General features: G+C 42.0%; 1 protein-coding gene across 3 annotated transcripts in view; it reads left to right on the forward strand.

The window, feature by feature from the left end:
- The window catches only part of cpsf1 (cleavage and polyadenylation specific factor 1), a 42,821-nt gene that overhangs the window by 6,017 nt on the left and 20,839 nt on the right, over positions 1 to 15,965 (forward strand). For all 3 annotated transcript variants that reach the window (XM_058377156.1, XM_058377158.1, XM_058377157.1), the window contains exons 3-20: positions 2,173 to 2,200; positions 2,279 to 2,412; positions 2,546 to 2,626; positions 3,125 to 3,276; positions 3,364 to 3,510; positions 3,707 to 3,846; positions 4,554 to 4,664; positions 4,908 to 5,001; positions 5,117 to 5,204; positions 5,307 to 5,447; positions 5,714 to 5,765; positions 5,941 to 6,035; positions 8,865 to 8,939; positions 9,041 to 9,121; positions 14,759 to 14,851; positions 15,013 to 15,129; positions 15,230 to 15,371; positions 15,766 to 15,944. In XM_058377156.1, coding sequence (XP_058233139.1) covers positions 2,173 to 2,200; positions 2,279 to 2,412; positions 2,546 to 2,626; positions 3,125 to 3,276; positions 3,364 to 3,510; positions 3,707 to 3,846; positions 4,554 to 4,664; positions 4,908 to 5,001; positions 5,117 to 5,204; positions 5,307 to 5,447; positions 5,714 to 5,765; positions 5,941 to 6,035; positions 8,865 to 8,939; positions 9,041 to 9,121; positions 14,759 to 14,851; positions 15,013 to 15,129; positions 15,230 to 15,371; positions 15,766 to 15,944 — 1,950 coding nt within the window. The remainder of the gene's footprint in view (positions 1 to 2,172; positions 2,201 to 2,278; positions 2,413 to 2,545; positions 2,627 to 3,124; positions 3,277 to 3,363; positions 3,511 to 3,706; positions 3,847 to 4,553; positions 4,665 to 4,907; positions 5,002 to 5,116; positions 5,205 to 5,306; positions 5,448 to 5,713; positions 5,766 to 5,940; positions 6,036 to 8,864; positions 8,940 to 9,040; positions 9,122 to 14,758; positions 14,852 to 15,012; positions 15,130 to 15,229; positions 15,372 to 15,765; positions 15,945 to 15,965) is intronic.

Here is a 15,965-nt window from a genome sequence, read left to right on the forward strand (position 1 = left end):
ATCATCATCATCATCATCATCACTCACACCCATCATCATCATCATCACTCACACCCATCATCATCATCATCACTCACACCCATCATCATCATCATCACTCACACCCATCATCATCATCATCATCACTCACACTCATCATCATCATCATCACTCACACCCATCATCATCATCATCATCATCATCACTCACACCCATCATCATCATCATCACTCACACCCATCATCATCATCATCACTCACACCCATCATCATCATCATCACTCACACCCATCATCATCATCATCATCACTCACACTCATCATCATCATCATCACTCACACTCATCATCATCATCATCATCATCATCACTCACACCCATCATCATCACTCACACCCATCATCATCATCATCATCACTCACACTCATCATCATCATCATCACTCACACTCATCATCATCATCATCATCATCATCACTCACACCCATCATCATCATCATCATCATCATCACTCACACCCATCATCATCACTCACACCCATCATCATCATCATCATCACTCACACTCATCATCATCATCATCATCATCATCACTCACACCCATCATCATCATCATCATCATCATTCACTCACACTCATCATCATCACTCACACCCATCATCATCATCATTCACTCACACTCATCATCATCATCACTCACACTCATCATCATCATCATCATCATCACTCACACCCATCATCATCATCATCATCATCACTCACACCCATCATCATCATCATTCACTCACACTCATCATCATCATCACTCACACCCATCATCATCATCATTCACTCACACTCATCATCATCATCATCCTCATCACTCACACTCATCATCATCATCATCATCATCATCATCACTCACACCCATCATCATCATCATCATCATCACTCACACTCATCATCATCATCATCACTCACACTCATCATCATCATCATCACTCACACTCATCATCATCATCATCACTCACACTCATCATCATCATCATCATCATCCTCATCACTCACACTCATCATCATCATCATCATCATCACTCACACCCATCATCATCATCATCACTCACACTCATCATCATCATCATCATCATCATCATCACTCATCATCATCATCATCACTCACACTCATCATCATCATCATCACTCACACTCATCATCATCATCATCATCCTCATCACTCACACTCATCATCATCATCATCATCATCACTCACACCCATCATCATCATCATCACTCACACCCATCATCATCATCACTCATCATCATCATCAACGCTCACACTTGTTTGTGTGTTGTAGGTTGATTGGCATCTCTAGATCTGTGTGTCTGTGTCTGTGTGTCTGTGTCTGTGTGTGTGTATGTGTGTGTGTCTGTGTGTGTGTCTGTGTCTGTGTCTGTGTCTGTGTGTGTGTGTATGTGTGTGTGTGTGTGTGTGTATGTGTGTGTGTGTGTGTGTGTGTCTGTGTGTGTGTGTGTGTGTGTGTGTCTGTGTGTGTGTATATATATGTGTGTATGTGTGTGTGTATATGTGTGTGTGTGTGTGTCTGTGTGTGTGTGTATGTGTGTGTGTATAAGGTTGTTCCCCACCATGTCCCCTGAGTCCCCGAGATGGACTTCATGCTCAGAATCGAATCGATTCTTTGTATCGTTTTAGACTTCATTCTGTTGTGAATCGTTCCCTAATGAATCGGAATCTAATCGATTCTTTTTGTCAATTGGGATTTCATTCTGTTGTGAGTCGTTCCCTAATGAATCGGAATCTAATCGATTCTTTTTGTCAATTGGGATTTCATTCTGTTGTGAGTCGTTTCCTAAAGAGTCAGAATCAAATGAATTCCGATTTGAATCAAATTTGAGAAATGTCCAAATCAGAGGTTTCGTGATATGATGAGTCATTTTAAAGAATCGGAATCATCTTGAATTTCCTTTTATTTGATTTTTTTGGACATCATTAAAACAGTTGAGATTTCTTGATTCAATGAGCAATTTCCTAAAGAATCATAAAGGAGTCGAATGACGAGTCCACACTGCTGTAAACATGTTCTTTAGTCTTGATCAACTTTAAGCGGTAACCTGTGTGAAGGTGCTGTGTTGGTAGAATATCTGGATGATTATTAGCAGAAACAGTAGCTGTGTGACTGAGAGTGTGTTTTCTGTTTCAGAGCTCGACAAAATCGGAGAAATCGTCAGGTAAGGAGCTTTTCTTATCTGATACACCTTTAATCTCACCGTCACCATATTAATGACAGCGATGTGACCATGTTTCAGATGGAAAGAGCCGTAAGGAGAAATTGGAGCAGGTGGCGTCCTTCTCGCTCTTCGGTAACGTCATGTCGATGGCCAGCGTGCAGCTCGTGGGGACGAACAGAGACGCCTTACTGCTCAGCTTTAAAGACGCCAAGGTGCTGAGAAAATAAACACAGCCTGCAGAACAGACGTGTGTGTGTGTGTGTGTGATATTGGGAGTGTGTAATATTGTGTGTGTGTGTGTGTGTGTGTGTGGGTGCGCACATGTGTGTGTTTGTGTGTTGCCAGCTGTCTGTGGTGGAGTACGACCCGGGGACACACGACCTCAAGACTCTCTCGCTGCATTTCTTCGAGGAGCCGGAGCTTCGGGTGAGTTTGGGGTTTAATAAAGTTTTAACATCAAAACTGATTTGGATCAGAATCAGATTGATTCATTGAGAAATTTAGGAATTAATAAAAGCATTCAATCATTAAAGCATTCAATCATTGATTCATAGTGAAATGTAAGATTCAGAAGAATCAGAATCAAATTGATAAATAGTGAAATGTTAGATTTCACTGTGAATCATTTCATAAACAATTAGAATCAAATTGTTTTGTGGTGAAAAATAAGATTTCTCATAGTACCGAGTAATTTCCTAAAGAATCAGAATCTGAATCATGGAGAAATGTAGGAATCAAATTGATTCATTTGGAAATTTTTAGGATTTCTTAAAATTAAATTCCTGAAGAATCAGATTCAAAGTGATTCACAGTGAACTGTAATATTTCCAAGAATTCAAATACTCCAAGAATTCAATCATTTACAGATGAATCAGAACCAGACTGATTTGTAGTGATTCAGTAGGTTTTTTGTTGTTGTTTCAGGATGGTTTTGTGCAGAACGTACACATCCCTATCGTCCGCGTGGATCCAGAGAACCGCTGTGCGGTGATGCTGGTGTACGGCACGCAGCTGGTCGTTCTGCCCTTCAGGAAGGACGCGCTGACCGACGAGCAGGAAGGGATCGTTGGAGAAGGGTGCGTTGTTTTTATTCAATAACACACTCTCATCATCACTGTGGGCGTGTCCTAAACCATACTCATCAGCTGTCATCTGTCCTGCAGGCAGAAGTCCAGTTTCCTCCCCAGCTACATCATTGACGTCCGTGAGCTGGACGAGAAGCTGCTGAACATCATCGATATGAAGTTCCTGCATGGTTACTACGAGCCGACGCTTCTGATCCTGTATGAGCCCAACCAGACCTGGCCTGGGTATGAACTCTTATCATTTATTTTTAACATCTCTTGATTTTACTGATTAGCATTAAGGAATCCGTAAGTGTGTTTCATTTGACGGTAAAGAGGGTGGGGCTAATCCCGGGCCGTTATTCGGTCATACAGTGTGATCTGATGGATGATCTGACTCCTGCTGTGGGTTTATATAATGCTGTATGTATTTTTGGTGTAGGCGTGTTGCCGTGCGTCAGGACACGTGCAGCATCGTGGCCATCTCTCTGAACATCATGCAGAAGGTCCACCCCGTCATCTGGTCCCTCAGTAACCTGCCCTTCGACTGCACACAGGTCATGGCTGTGCCCAAGCCCATAGGTCAGTGATACACACACACACTGTTACAGTTATACAGTTTATACTCCTGATTTACACGTGCAGTCAGTCAGTGATGCACTGAAACATTTCCTAAAAAATCATAAAAGAATCGACTCTGAATCAACATCATAGTTTAGAATTTAGAATTAAATGATTCTTTCCTGAAGCATTGTAACTGAATCAAATGAAATAGATTTGAAATTTAAGAGTTTTTCATGCAATAAATGTTTTACTAAAGAATCAAAATCACAGAGAATCAAACTGCAATGAATCTTGAGAATAAAAAAAAATTGCAGTGAATCTTGAGAATCACAGAGAAATTGTCTGTGTGTCTGTCTGTGTCTGTCTGTGTCTGTCTGTGTCTGTCTGTGTGTGTCTGTCTGTGTCTGTCTGTCTGTCTGTGTGTCTGTCTGTGTGTGTGTCTGTCTGTGTGTGTCTGTCTGTGTCTGTGTGTGTCTGTCTGTGTCTGTCTGTCTGTCTATGTCTGTCTGTGTGTGTGTCTGTCTGTGTGTGTGTCTGTCTGTGTCTGTCTGTGTGTGTGTCTGTGTGTGTGTCTGTCTGTGTCTGTGTGTGTGTCTGTCTGTGTGTGTGTCTGTCTGTGTGTGTGTCTGTCTGTGTGTGTGTCTGTCTGTGTGTGTGTCTGTCTGTGTGTCTGTGTGTGTGTGTGTGTCTGTGTGTGTGTCTGTGTGTGTGTGTCCGTGTCCTAGGTGGCGTGGTAGTGTTTGCCGTGAACTCGTTGCTGTACCTGAATCAGAGCGTCCCGCCCTTTGGGGTGTCACTCAACAGCCAGACCATTGGGACGACGGCGTTCCCTCTCCGTAAGCTTCTTCTGAACTCTGATTGGCTGATGATGCTTTTATTCTCCTGTTATAATGTATCAGGATAAATAAACGTGACTTTTAATACAAAATAATAGAAAATAATAAGAATATGAAGAATATAAGAATACGAGAAACGTAAATATATAGTTATTAAACTAATTAATAAATAAATTATTCTTCCTGTAGTAGTTTACCATTTTTTTTCTGTTAGAGGAAGTAACAATGGTGTGTGTGTGTCAGGTGTTCAGGAGGAGGTCAAGCTCACTCTGGACTGCTCTCAGGCAGCCTTCATCACCTCGGATAAGATGGTCATCTCTCTGAAAGGAGGAGAAATGTGTGTTTTTCAGGAGGAACAGAGTCTCTCAGGCTCTCAACACACTCACAGCTGTTTATTAACTTCATCCATGTCAGGATTAACTGTAATATTTGAACTGTGTGTGTGTGTGTAGATATGTCCTGACACTCATAACAGATGGTATGAGAAGTGTGAGAGCTTTCCACTTCGACAAGGCAGCGGCCAGCGTCCTCACCACCTGTGTGAGTCTCACACGCAAAGCATAATGGGAAAAAATTTCACTCTCTCTCTCTCTCACACACATACACCAATCATATAACTAAATATATTTAATTTCTGTGCAGATGGTGACGATGGAGCCGGGGTTCCTGTTCCTGGGTTCTAGATTGGGGAACTCCCTGCTGCTGAGGTACACAGAGAAACTGCAGGAGAGCGCCATGGATGATGGGAAAGAGAGAGAGCGAGACAAGGAGAAGGACAAACAGGTCATTAACTTTAATTTCTGTCTTCTGTACATCAGGGGCGTGTCCCAAACCACACACCCTGAGCACTGTAGAGGCCTCATCGATTCACTGTGGGTGTGTCCCAAACCACGCCCTATTCACTATATAGGCCGCTTAAATGCCAGTATCAGTATACTATGGGTGTGTCCCAAACCACACACCCTAGTCACTCTTCACTACATAGGCAACATAAACACTACCACTTGGATCTTCACTTGTTGACTTTCTCTTGTGTTTTTAATTTGCAGGAAGAACCACCAAATAAAAAGAAGCGCATGGACTCCAGCATTAATTGGACAGGTGTGTGTGTGTGGGGGGGGATTTTATATTTCTGTGACATTTTGTGTGATAAGTTTATATATCTCATAGTCATACCTAACACTCTGTGTGTGTGTGTGTATGTTTGTGTGTGTGTGTGTGTGTTTGTTTGTTTGTGTGTGTGTTTGTGTGTGTATGGGTGTGTGTCTGTGTGCAGCTGGAAAGGCCTCCATGTTGGATGAACTGGATGAGATCGAGGTTTACGGGAGTGAAGCTCAGTCAGGCACTCAGCTGGCCACCTACTCCTTCGAGGTGTGTGTGTACATGATATGTACGTGACTCTGAGGCGTGTGTGTGTGTGTGACTCTGAGGCGTGTGTGTGTGTGACTCTGAGGCGTGTGTGACTGAGGCGCGTGTGTGTGTGTGACTCTGAGGCGTGTGTGTGTGTGTGACTCTGAGGCGTGTGTGTGACTCTGAGGCGTGTGTGTGTGTGTGACTCTGAGGCGTGTGTGTGTGTGACTCTGAGGCGTGTGTGACTGAGGCGCGCGTGTGTGTGTGTGACTCTGAGGCGTGTGTGTGTGTGTGACTCTGAGGCGTGTGTGTGACTCTGAGGCGTGTGTGTGTGTGTGACTCTGAGGCATGTGTGCGACTCAGACGTATGTGTGTGTGTGACTCTGAGACGTGTGTGACTCTGAGACGTGTGTGTGTGACTCTGAGACGTGTGTGTGTGGCTCTGAGACGTGTGTGTGTGACTCTGAGACGTGTGTGTGTGACTCTGAGGTGTGTGTGTGTGACTCTGAGGTGTGTGTGTGACTCTGAGATGTGTGTGACTCTGAGATGTGTGTGACTCTGAGATGTGTGTGTGTGTGTGTGTGTGTGACTCTGAGGTGTGTATGTGTGACTCTGAGGTGTGTATGTGTGACTCTGAGATGTGTGTGTGTGACTCTGAGGTGTGTGTGTGTGTGACTCAGATGTGTGTGTTTGTGTGAGACTCTGAGATGTGTGTGTGACTCTGAGATGTGTGTGTGTGACTCTGAGATGTGTGTGTGTGACTCTGAGATGTGTGTGTGTGACTCTGAGATGTGTGTGTGTGACTCTGAGATGTGTGTGTGTGACTCTGAGATGTGTGTGTGTGACTCTGAGATGTGTGTGTGTGTGTGTGACTCTGAGGTGTGTGTGACTCTGAGGTGTGTGTGACTCTGAGGTGTGTGTGTGACTCTGAGATGTGTGTGTGACTCTGAGATGTGTGTGTGTGTGAGGCTCTGAGACGTGCGTGTGTGAGACTCTGAGACGTGTGTGTGTGACTCTGAGACGTGTGTGTGTGACTCTGAGGTGTGTGTGTGACTCTGAGGTGTGTGTGTGACTCTGAGGTGTGTGTGTGACTCTGAGGTGTGCGTGTGTGTGACTCTGAGACGCGTGTGTGTGACTCTGACACGTGTGTGTGACTCTGAGACGTGTGTGTGTGACTGAGGTGTATGTGTGTGTGACTGAGACGTGTGTGTGTGTGACTGAGACGTGTGTGTGTGTGTGACTCTGAGGCGTGTGTGTGACTCTGACACGTGTGTGTGACTCTGACACGTGTGTGTGTGACTGAGGTGTATGTGTGTGTGACTGAGACGTGTGTGTGTGTGACTCTGAGACGTGTGTGTGACTCTGAGACGTGTGTGTGACTCTGAGACGTGCGTGTGTGTGTGACTCTGAGACGTGCGTGTGTGTGTGACTCTGAGACGTGCGTGTGTGTGTGACTCTGAGACGTGCGTGTGTGTGTGACTCTGAGACGTGCGTGTGTGTGTGACTCTGAGACGTGTGTGTGTGTTTGTGTGAGACTCTGAGATGTGTGTGTGTGTTTGTGTGAGACTCTGAGATGTGTGTGTGTGTGACTCTGAGATGTGTGTGTGTGTGACTCTGAGATGTGTGTGTGTGTGACTCTGAGATGTGTGTGTGTGTGACTCTGAGATGTGTGTGTGTGACTCTGAGATGTGTGTGTGTGTGTGTGACTCTGAGATGTGTGTGTGTGTGACTCTGAGATGTGTGTGTGTGTGTGTGACTCTGAGATGTGTGTGTGTGTGTGTGTGACTCTGAGATGTGTGTGTGTGTGACTCTGAAATGTGTGTGTGTGTGTGACTCTGAGATGTGTGTGTGACTCTGAGATGTGTGTGTGTGTGTGACTCTGAGATGTGTGTGTGTGACTCTGACATGTGTGTGTGTGTGACTCTGAGATGTGTGTGTGTGACTCTGACATGTGTGTGTGTGTGTGTGTGTGAATCTGAGACGTGTGTGTGTGTGTGTGTGACTCTGAGGTGTGTGTGTGTGTGTGTGACTCTGAGATGTGTGTGAGACTCTGACGTGTGTGTGACTCTGAGATGTGTGTGTGTGTGACTCTGAGGTGTGTGTGTGTGACTCTGAGGTGTGTGTGTGTGAATCTGAGACGTGTGTGTGTGTGACTCTGGTGTGTGTGTGTGTGTGACTCTGAGATGTGTGTGTGTGACTCTGAGATGTGTGTGTGTGTGTGTGTGTGTGTGACTCTGAGGTGTGTGTGTGTGTGTGACTCTGAGATGTGTGTGTGTGTGTGTGAGACTCTGAGATGTGTGTGTGTGTGACTCTGAGGTGTGTGTGTGTGTGAATCTGAGACGTGTGTGTGTGTGACTCTGAGACGTGTGTGTGTGTGACTCTGAGGTGTGTGTGTGTGTGTGTGACTCTGAGATGTGTGTGTGTGTGAGACTCTGAGATGTGTGTGTGTGACTCTGAGGTGTGTGTGTGTGTGTGAATCTGAGACGTGTGTGTGTGTGACTCTGAGATGTGTGTGTGTGTGACTCTGAGGTGTGTGTGTGTGTGTGTGTGACTCTGAGATGTGTGTGTGTGTGTGTGTGTGAGACTCTGAGATGTGTGTGTGTGACTCTGAGGTGTGTGTGTGTGTGAATCTGAGACGTGTGTGTGTGTGAATCTGAGACGTGTGTGTGTGTGACTCTGAGGTGTGTGTGTGTGTGTGTGACTCTGAGATGTGTGTGTGTGTGTGTGACTCTGAGGTGTGTGTGTGTGTGTGTGTCCTGCTCACAGGTAACCAGTGTGTTTCCTGACCCGCAGTGACCCCAGTGTGTTGTTGGTGTGGTACGGTCATTGTGTGTGTGGTGTGTTTTGCAGGTGTGTGACAGCATCCTGAACATCGGGCCGTGTGTGAGTGCGTCGATGGGAGAACCTGCCTTCCTTTCTGAAGAGGTGATAATAATAATCCTCGTAATCATCATCATCATCGTCATCTTCATCATCATCATCAGGTTTCTGGATTTAAACTGAAAGCATTCTCTCTCTCTGTCCAGTTCCAGAGTAACCCTGAGCCTGACCTGGAGGTGGTGGTGTGCTCCGGGTACGGGAAAAACGGCGCTCTGTCCGTCCTACAGGTGACCCTCCCACCTTCACACACACTCCACAACAGCCTGAGGTCTCTCTCCTCAGCCATGACCACTGGTTACCATGGAAACCCAAGAGATGTCTAGGGATAACTGGGTATCTGAGGGTTTCAGTGTTCATGGAAACAACAGAATTTAAATGTTCTGTTGTGCAGTATAGTGTTGTGGTGTTGTGTAGTATAGTATAGTGTTGTGTTGTGTAGTATAGTGTTGTGTAGTATAGTATAGTGTTGTGTTGTGTAGTATAGTGTTGTGGTGTTGTGTAGTATAGTATAGTGTTGTGTTGTGTAGTATAGTGTTGTGTAGTATAGTATAGTGTTGTGTTGTGTAGTATAGTGTTGTGGTGTTGTGTAGTATAGTATAGTGTTGTAGTGTTGTGTAGTATAGTATAGTGTTGTGTTGTGTAGTATAGTGTTGTGTAGTATAGTATAGTGTTGTGTTGTGTAGTATAGTGTTGTGTTGTGTAGTATAGTGTTGTGTAGTATAGTATAGTGTTGTGTTGTGTAGTATAGTGTTGTGTTGTGTAGTATAGTGTTGTGGTGTTGTGTAGTATAGTATAGTGTTGTGTTGTGTAGTATAGTGTTGTGTAGTATAGTATAGTGTTGTGTTGTATAGTATAGTGTTGTGTAGTATAGTGTTGTGTAGTACAGTGTTGTGTAGTATAGTATAGTGTTGTGTTGTTGTGTAGTACAGTGTTGTGTAGTATAGTGTTGTGTTGTGTAGTATAGTGTTGTGGTGTTGTGTAGTATAGTATAGTGTTGTGTTGTGTAGTATAGTGTTGTGTAGTATAGTATAGTGTTGTGTTGTGTAGTATAGTGTTGTGTAGTATAGTATAGTGTTGTGTTGTGTAGTATAGTGTTGTGTTGTGTAGTATAGTGTTGTGGTGTTGTGTAGTATAGTATAGTGTTGTGTTGTGTAGTATAGTGTTGTGTAGTATAGTATAGTGTTGTGTTGTATAGTATAGTGTTGTGTAGTATAGTGTTGTGTAGTACAGTGTTGTGTAGTATAGTATAGTGTTGTGTTGTTGTGTAGTACAGTGTTGTGTAGTATAGTGTTGTGTTGTGTAGTATAGTGTTGTGGTGTTGTGTAGTATAGTATAGTGTTGTGTTGTGTAGTATAGTGTTGTGTAGTATAGTATAGTGTTGTGTAGTATAGTGTTGTGTTGTTGTGTAGTATAGTGTTGTGTAGTATAGTGTTGTGTTGTATAGTGTTGTGTAGTACAGTGTTGTGTAGTATAGTATAGTGTTGTGTTGTGTAGTATAGTGTTGTGTAGTATAGTGTAGTGTTGTGTAGTATAGTGTTGTGTTGTTGTGTAGTATAGTGTTGTGTAGTACAGTGTTGTGTAGTATAGTATAGTGTTGTGTAGTATAGTGTTGTGTTGTTGTGTAGTACAGTGTTGTGTAGTACAGTGTTGTGTAGTACAGTGTTGTGTAGTATAGTGTTGTGTTGTGTAGTATAGTGTTGTGTTGTGTTGTGTAGTATAGTGTTGTGTTGTGTAGTATAGTATAGTGTTGTGTAGTATAGTGTTGTGTTGTGTAGTATAGTGTTGTGTTGTTGTGTAGTATAGTGTTGTGTTGTGTAGTATAGTGTTGTGTTGTGTAGTATAGTGTTGTGTAGTATAGTGTTGTGTTGTGTAGTATAGTGTTGTGTTGTGTAGTATAGTGTTGTGTTGTTGTGTAGTATAGTGTTGTGTTGTTGTGTAGTATAGTGTTGTGTTGTTGTGTAGTATAGTGTTGTGTAGTACAGTGTTGTGTAGTATAGTATAGTGTTGTGTTGTGTAGTATAGTGTTGTTTTTGTGTAGTTCAGTGTTGTGTAGTATAGTATAGTGTTGTGTAGTATAGTGTTGTGTAGTATAGTGTTGTTTTTGTGTAGTTCAGTGTTGTGTAGTATAGTATAGTGTTGTGTAGTATAGTGTTGTGTAGTATAGTGTTGTGTTGTGTAGTATAGTGTTGTGGTGTTGTGTAGTATAGTATAGTGTTGTGTTGTGTAGTATAGTGTTGTGTAGTATAGTATAGTGTTGTGTTGTGTAGTATAGTGTTGTGGTGTTGTGTAGTATAGTATAGTGTTGTAGTGTTGTGTAGTATAGTATAGTGTTGTGTTGTGTAGTATAGTGTTGTGTAGTATAGTATAGTGTTGTGTTGTGTAGTATAGTGTTGTGTTGTGTAGTATAGTGTTGTGTAGTATAGTATAGTGTTGTGTTGTGTAGTATAGTGTTGTGTTGTGTAGTATAGTGTTGTGGTGTTGTGTAGTATAGTATAGTGTTGTGTTGTGTAGTATAGTGTTGTGTAGTATAGTATAGTGTTGTGTTGTATAGTATAGTGTTGTGTAGTATAGTGTTGTGTAGTACAGTGTTGTGTTGTATAGTATAGTGTTGTGTAGTATAGTGTTGTGTAGTACAGTGTTGTGTAGTATAGTATAGTGTTGTGTTGTTGTGTAGTACAGTGTTGTGTAGTATAGTGTTGTGTTGTGTAGTATAGTGTTGTGGTGTTGTGTAGTATAGTATAGTGTTGTGTTGTGTAGTATAGTGTTGTGTAGTATAGTATAGTGTTGTGTTGTGTAGTATAGTGTTGTGTAGTATAGTATAGTGTTGTGTTGTGTAGTATAGTGTTGTGTTGTGTAGTATAGTGTTGTGGTGTTGTGTAGTATAGTATAGTGTTGTGTTGTGTAGTATAGTGTTGTGTAGTATAGTATAGTGTTGTGTTGTATAGTATAGTGTTGTGTAGTATAGTGTTGTGTAGTACAGTGTTGTGTAGTATAGTATAGTGTTGTGTTGTTGTGTAGTACAGTGTTGTGTAGTATAGTGTTGTGTTGTGTAGTATAGTGTTGTGGTGTTGTGTAGTATAGTATAGTGTTGTGTTGTGTAGTATAGTGTTGTGTAGTATAGTATAGTGTTGTGTAGTATAGTGTTGTGTTGTTGTGTAGTATAGTGTTGTGTAGTATAGTGTTGTGTAGTATAGTGTTGTGTAGTATAGTGTTGTGTAGTATAGTATAGTGTTGTGTTGTGTAGTATAGTGTTGTGTAGTATAGTATAGTGTTGTGTAGTATAGTGTTGTGTTGTTGTGTAGTATAGTGTTGTGTAGTATAGTGTTGTGTAGTATAGTATAGTGTTGTGTAGTATAGTGTTGTGTTGTTGTGTAGTACAGTGTTGTGTAGTACAGTGTTGTGTAGTACAGTGTTGTGTAGTACAGTGTTGTGTAGTATAGTATAGTGTTGTGTTGTTATATAGTGTTGTGTAGTATAGTGTTGTGTTGTGTAGTATAGTATAGTGTTGTGTAGTATAGTGTTGTGTTGTGTAGTATAGTGTTGTGGTGTTGTGTAGTATAGTGTTGTGTTGTGTAGTATAGTGTTGTGTTGTGTAGTATAGTGTTGTGTTGTGTAGTATAGTGTTGTGTTGTTGTGTAGTATAGTGTTGTGTTGTTGTGTAGTATAGTGTTGTGTTGTTGTGTAGTATAGTGTTGTGTAGTACAGTGTTGTGTAGTATAGTATAGTGTTGTGTTGTGTAGTATAGTGTTGTTTTTGTGTAGTTCAGTGTTGTGTAGTATAGTATAGTGTTGTGTAGTATAGTGTTGTGTAGTATAGTGTTGTTTTTGTGTAGTTCAGTGTTGTGTAGTATAGTATAGTGTTGTGTAGTATAGTGTTGTGTAGTATAGTGTTGTGTTTTTGTGTAGTATAGTGTTGTGTTGTGTAGTATAGTGTTGTGTAGTATAGTGTTGTTGTGTAGTATAGTGTTGTGTAGTATAGTGTTGTGTAGTATAGTATAGTGTTGTGTAGTATAGTGTTGTGGTGTGTAGTATAGTGTTGTGGTGTGTAGTATAGTATAGTGTTGTGTAGTATAGTTGTGTTGTGTAGTATAGTGTTTTGTTGTGTAGTATAGTGTTGTGTAGTATAGTATAGTGTTGTGTAGTATAGTGTTGTGTTGTGTAGTATAGTGTTGTGTTGTGTAGTATAGTGTTGTATAGTATAGTGTTGTGTAGTATAGTGTTGTGGTGTTGTGTAGTATAGTGTTGTGGTGTTGTGTAGTGTTGTGTTGTGTTGTGTAGTATAGTGTTGTGTTGTGTAGTATAGTGTTGTGTTGTTGTGTAGTATAGTGTTGTGTTGTTGTGTAGTATAGTGTTGTGTAGTACAGTGTTGTGTAGTATAGTATAGTGTTGTGTAGTATAGTGTTGTGTTGTGTATTATAGTGTTGTGTAGTATAGTGTTGTGTTTTTGTGTAGTTCAGTGTTGTGTAGTATAGTATAGTGTTGTGTAGTAGTGTTGTTGTGTAGTAGTGTTGTTGTGTAGTATAGTGTTGTGTAGTATAGTGTTGTGTAGTATAGTTTTGTGTAGTGTTGTGTAGTATAGTGTTGTGTTGTGTAGTATAGTGTTTAGTATAGTGTTGTGTAGTATAGTGTTTAGTATAGTGTTGTGTAGTATAGTGTTTAGTATAGTGTTGTGTTGTGTAGTGTTGTGTAGTATAGTGTTGTGTTGTGTAGTGTTGTGTAGTATAGTGTTGTGTAGTATAGTGTTGTGTTGTGTAGTATAGTGTTGTGTAGTATAGTGTTGTGTTGTGTTGTGTAGTATAGTGTTGTGTAGTATAGTGTTGTGTTGTGTAGTATAGTGTTGTGTAGTATAGTGTTGTGTAGTATAGTGTTGTGTAGTATAGTGTTGTGTAGTATAGTGTTGTGTAGTATAGTGTTGTGTAGTGTTGTGTAGTATAGTGTTGTGTAGTATAGTGTTGTGTAGTATAGTGTTGTGTAGTGTTGTGTAGTATAGTGTTGTGTAGTATAGTGTTGTGTTGTGTTGTATAGTATAGTGTTGTGTTGTGTAGTATAGTGTTGTTGTTGTGTAGTATAGTGTTGTGTAGTATAGTGTTGTGTAGTACAGTGTTGTGTAGTATAGTGTTGTGTTGTTGTGTTGTATAGTGTTGTGTAGTATAGTGTTGTGTTGTTGTGTAGTATAGTGTTGTGTAGTATAGTGTTGTTGTGTTGTGTAGTATAGTGTAATGTGTTGTGTAGTGTTTGTTTTTATTGCATCATGTTTTGTTATATGTGTACAGAAAGTTTTGTTTGTTGTGTAGTATTACAGTTGTGTTGTGTTACAGTGTTTTGTCAAACTCTGTTATTGTGTTACTACACACTTTGTTACATTGTTCCTTTGTGTTGTGTTACATTGTTATTATTTTTTATTTCATTATCCAGTAATATTGTGTTAAATTGCTGTGTTGTTAAATCTGTTGTATGTCCTGTTCTGTTCTGCCCTTCTCTTTCTGGATCCTGTGGATCATCTGCCCTTCTCTTTCTGGATCTTGTGGATCATCTGCCCTTCTCTTTCTGGATCCTGTGGATCATCTGCCCTTCTCTTTCTGGATCCTGTGGATCATCTGCCCTTCTCTTTCTGTATCTTGTGGATCATCTGCCCTTCTCTTTCTGGATCCTGTGGATCATCTGCCCTTCTCTTTCTGGATCTTGTGGCTCATCTGCCCTTCTCTTTCTGGATCTTGTGGATCATCTGCCCTTCTCTTTCTGGATCTTGTGGATCATCTGCCCTTCTCTTTCTGGATCTTGTGGATCATCTGCTCTTCTCTTTCTGGATCCTGTGTTTTATTGTAAATCTAATCTTGTTTTTGTTTTCTTTCTTTTTCTCTCCAGAGGAGCATCAGACCCCAAGTGGTCACGACATTTGAACTCCCAGGTTGTCATGACATGTGGACGGTTATCTCTAATGAGGAGAAATCTGAGCAGGTGACGTGTGTGTGTGTGTGTGTGTGTGTGTGTGGACGAGAATCATCAGAAGTAAATAGAGTGAATGAAACCAGCAGCTCCTGAAGCATGGAGTGGCGCCTGCTAGATCTTCCGTACCACATAGCAGTCGCTTCATCCCCCTTTCCTGTTTATCCCTTCAGCCTCCAGCAGAGGGCGAGAGCGAGAGCCAGGAGGACTCGGAGAAACAGGAGCTCACTGTGGAGGATGAGAAGAACAAACATGGCTTCCTGATCCTGAGCAGAGAAGACTCCACCATGGTAGAGAACCTGCTGAGGATTTCTGCCACATGATTTTAGGTCTTTACCTGAGCACTGTGAAGTCAACACCGTGTGTGTGTGTGTGTGTGTGTGTGTTCAGATCCTGCAGACGGGGCAGGAGATCATGGAGCTGGACACCAGTGGATTTGCCACTCAGGGCCCCACCGTCTACGCCGGCAACATCGGAGACAATAAATACATCATCCAGGTGTCTCCCATGGGCATCAGACTGCTGGAGGGAGGTGAGGGGGAGTGTAACAGAACACATGAGGGGATGAGAAGTAACACAACATGAGGGGATGAGAAGTAACACAACATGAGGGGATGAGAAGTAACACAACATGAGGGGATGAGAAGTAACACAACATGAGGGGATGAGAAGTAACACAACATGAGGGGATGAGAAGTAACACAACATGAGGGGATGAGAAGTAACACAACATGTGTAACACAATGTAGCACAACAGTGAAAAAACCGTTATGTAATATACACCAATATAGGACAGTATGGAATATGGAACTCTCGCATTACGTAAGATTTAATCTCACACACTCACAGTGCATGCAGTGTGTGTGTGTGTGTGTGTGTGTGTGTGTGTGTCAGTGTTCACACTCCACACTCTTGTCTCTCTGCAGTGACTCAGCTTCACTTCATCCCCGTGGATCTCGGATCTCCCATAATCCACTGCTCCGTGGCCGACCCCTACGTGGTGATCATGACGGCCGAGGGAATCGTCTCCATGTTCGTCCTGAAGAGCGACTCCTACATGGGAAAGACCCACCGCCTCGCCCTGCACAAACCACACCTCCACACGGTACACCTGTCTCTCTCTCCT

The sequence above is a fragment of the Hemibagrus wyckioides genome, linkage group LG24 (genome assembly GCF_019097595.1).
Source record: "Hemibagrus wyckioides isolate EC202008001 linkage group LG24, SWU_Hwy_1.0, whole genome shotgun sequence".
Taxonomy (NCBI): domain Eukaryota; kingdom Metazoa; phylum Chordata; class Actinopteri; order Siluriformes; family Bagridae; genus Hemibagrus; species Hemibagrus wyckioides.